The sequence below is a fragment of the Coturnix japonica genome, unplaced genomic scaffold (assembly GCF_001577835.2).
Source record: "Coturnix japonica isolate 7356 unplaced genomic scaffold, Coturnix japonica 2.1 chrUnrandom2486, whole genome shotgun sequence".
In the NCBI taxonomy this organism is placed as follows: domain Eukaryota; kingdom Metazoa; phylum Chordata; class Aves; order Galliformes; family Phasianidae; genus Coturnix; species Coturnix japonica.
In genome coordinates, this window is record NW_015440937.1 from 1 (window position 1) to 2,240 (window position 2,240).

At 58.5% G+C, this 2,240-nt stretch overlaps 1 protein-coding gene across 1 annotated transcript; it reads left to right on the forward strand.

Annotated features, from left to right (window-relative positions):
• The first annotated feature begins 7 nt into the window (after positions 1-7).
• On the forward strand, positions 8-2,030 carry LOC107307921 (pre-mRNA-splicing factor CWC22-like). Its single transcript, XM_015851413.2, has 4 exons — positions 8-217; positions 397-507; positions 659-777; positions 943-2,030. The coding sequence occupies exons 1-4, from the start codon at positions 132-134 to the stop codon at positions 1,722-1,724; spliced, it is 1,098 nt and encodes a 365-aa protein (XP_015706899.1). The 5' UTR covers positions 8-131; the 3' UTR covers positions 1,725-2,030.
• Positions 2,031-2,240: the final 210 nt, after the last annotated feature.

A 2,240-nucleotide genomic window follows, 5' to 3' on the forward strand; every position in this document is an offset into this window, starting at 1 on the left:
CCACCGGGCCTGCATCCAGGTAGGAGCCCTCCCCTGGCCCCGCGGGCACCGCAGGCGCTCAGCAGCACCAGGCCCGGCTCACACCCACACTGCTTGTGTTTCTGCTGCAGGAACAGGCACTAAGCGCGGGGATGTACTGCTTCCAGTGCCCCAACTGCAGAGACAGGGACTGGTTTGTTCCAGACATGCTCAATATGGGGATCCGAATCCCATTCAGGTTGGTGTCCTTCAGAGAGCTCTTGAGATGCCTGGCCCTTGGCAGCCATTAACATGGGCCTCAGCGTCATTGAGAAGCTGGAAACAGGGGTGGATGGGGATGGGGATGGATGGATTTCATGGGTTAGTTTTAGTCCTGCGCCAGTGAGTGTTCATCACATTCCCTCCCTTCTCTCGCAGAAATCCAACATGGGAGGACAACAACGCCTATGCAGCACTGGGAGATCGGCACCAACGCTGCGATGCCAGCAGCTGCCTTTACCCCCAAGGCAGGGAGCAGTCAGGAGAGGGGTGAGTGACCTCAGCTGCCCTCTGGGGCTCTGCGTGGCATCGCAGCCTCACCACGGGCTGGGGGAGCACAGACTGAGCACCAGAGCTGTGCCGGGCACTCCCTGGCTCAAGGCACTTTGTCCTCACGGCCACAACCTGTTGCTTTCCACAGGCCCTGGGAACTGCTCCTCTGCAGCTCCTGTGCTGCACGAGGAACACACCGCCGCTGCTCCGACCTGAGTGATAGCAGAACCGAATGGGAGTGCGACAGCTGTGCTGGAGAGGGCACCGGTAAGAGGCAAACAGCCGCGTGCTGCTGGGCTGGGGCCAGGCCAGGCCTGGCAGCGGCTGCTCAGAGCGGCCCTGCTCAAATCCCTCCAGCCAGGGACAAACGGGAGCCAGTTCCACCCCATGGCTGGAATTCCATCCTGCTCACCTTCCTGCCTCCCCTTACAGCCTCCAGCACCAGCTCAGGTCTTGCTGGCCTCGGCACCACCAGCCAGCAGGGACTGCAGCCATCTCAGAGCTCCCTGACACCCGAGAGCAGCAGCTCCGACACCACCAGCGAGCACGGACTGCAGGCAACCGAAAGCTCTTTGACAACAGAGAGCAGCAGCTCCATCACCACCAGCCAGGCACCATCGGAGCCAGCTCACAGTTCCCGCTTGCCTGAGAGCAGCGGCCTGTCCAGCCAGCGCAGGCCAGAATGGAGGAGGAGGCTCTGCTTGCGTTTACATCGCATTGACGACTCATGGCATGAGTCGCTAGGTTGCTGTGGGAGCACCCATAATGCTGCCCTGATAGCCAGCCAGGGGACAGCTCGGTCCTCGAGGCGCTGCCCTGCACTGCGATACAACCTCAGGTGCAGGCAGGGACAGCGGGCCCGGACAAGAAGCCGCTCTCCATTGCGGCACTGGGCCCCAGAATCTCTGAGCCGGCCCCAGAGACACCTTGGGAGCAGGCAGACAGCAAGCCCAGGTGCTCAGAGCTGCAGCTACACCACACCGGCAGCACCAGGGTCCTCCAGGGCTTCCAGAACAGCTTACAGATGCCCATTCAGACATCCAGCACGGGCCTGGACTCGAAGACGCTTGCCTCTCAATCGTCGGGCTGCGGAGACCGACAGCCGGCCCCGAAGACGCCGCACGAGCCGGTCCAGGCGGCGAGGGCCAGAGCAGGGCCAGAGCTGCTCCCGGGTACCACGTCGGGCCCGGCACATCACCAGCCGGCCCTGCTGATGCCGCGGGAGTATTATTTATATAGTTTATTTTATGATATTATATAATATTATTTATTTATATATATGTTTATTATATATATTTATTATATCCCCTAATAAATTTCCCCACCCTATTTCTGTGTCTCGTTTGGCTTTGTTATAAATCACTCGCAGTGTCAATAGTACCGTGCAGTGTAAAGGCCGGGGCTGCTCCAGGTGCTGCCGCACACCGAGTGCGATAAGCAAAACCCATGGCAAAAAGCACTCTGTGATAGACAGTTAGCAATGTTTCAGCTGTTCCTGTATATCAGTTAACATCACCAGCTGGCCCTACTGATGTCATAGGAGCAGCCATGTACAATCTCCCCTTCCTATCCAATGTCATCTGAATCCATCCCAATAAAACTTAATTCCTTCATGCCACTGTCAGTTTTGTTCTTCTCTGCCTTTCCCGAGGTGGGCAGCTTTAGGGCCTGGATCCACGGGCTTCCCTTCCCCAGCACCCAACCCATTCCTTCCTCCCCGCAGCCCGGTT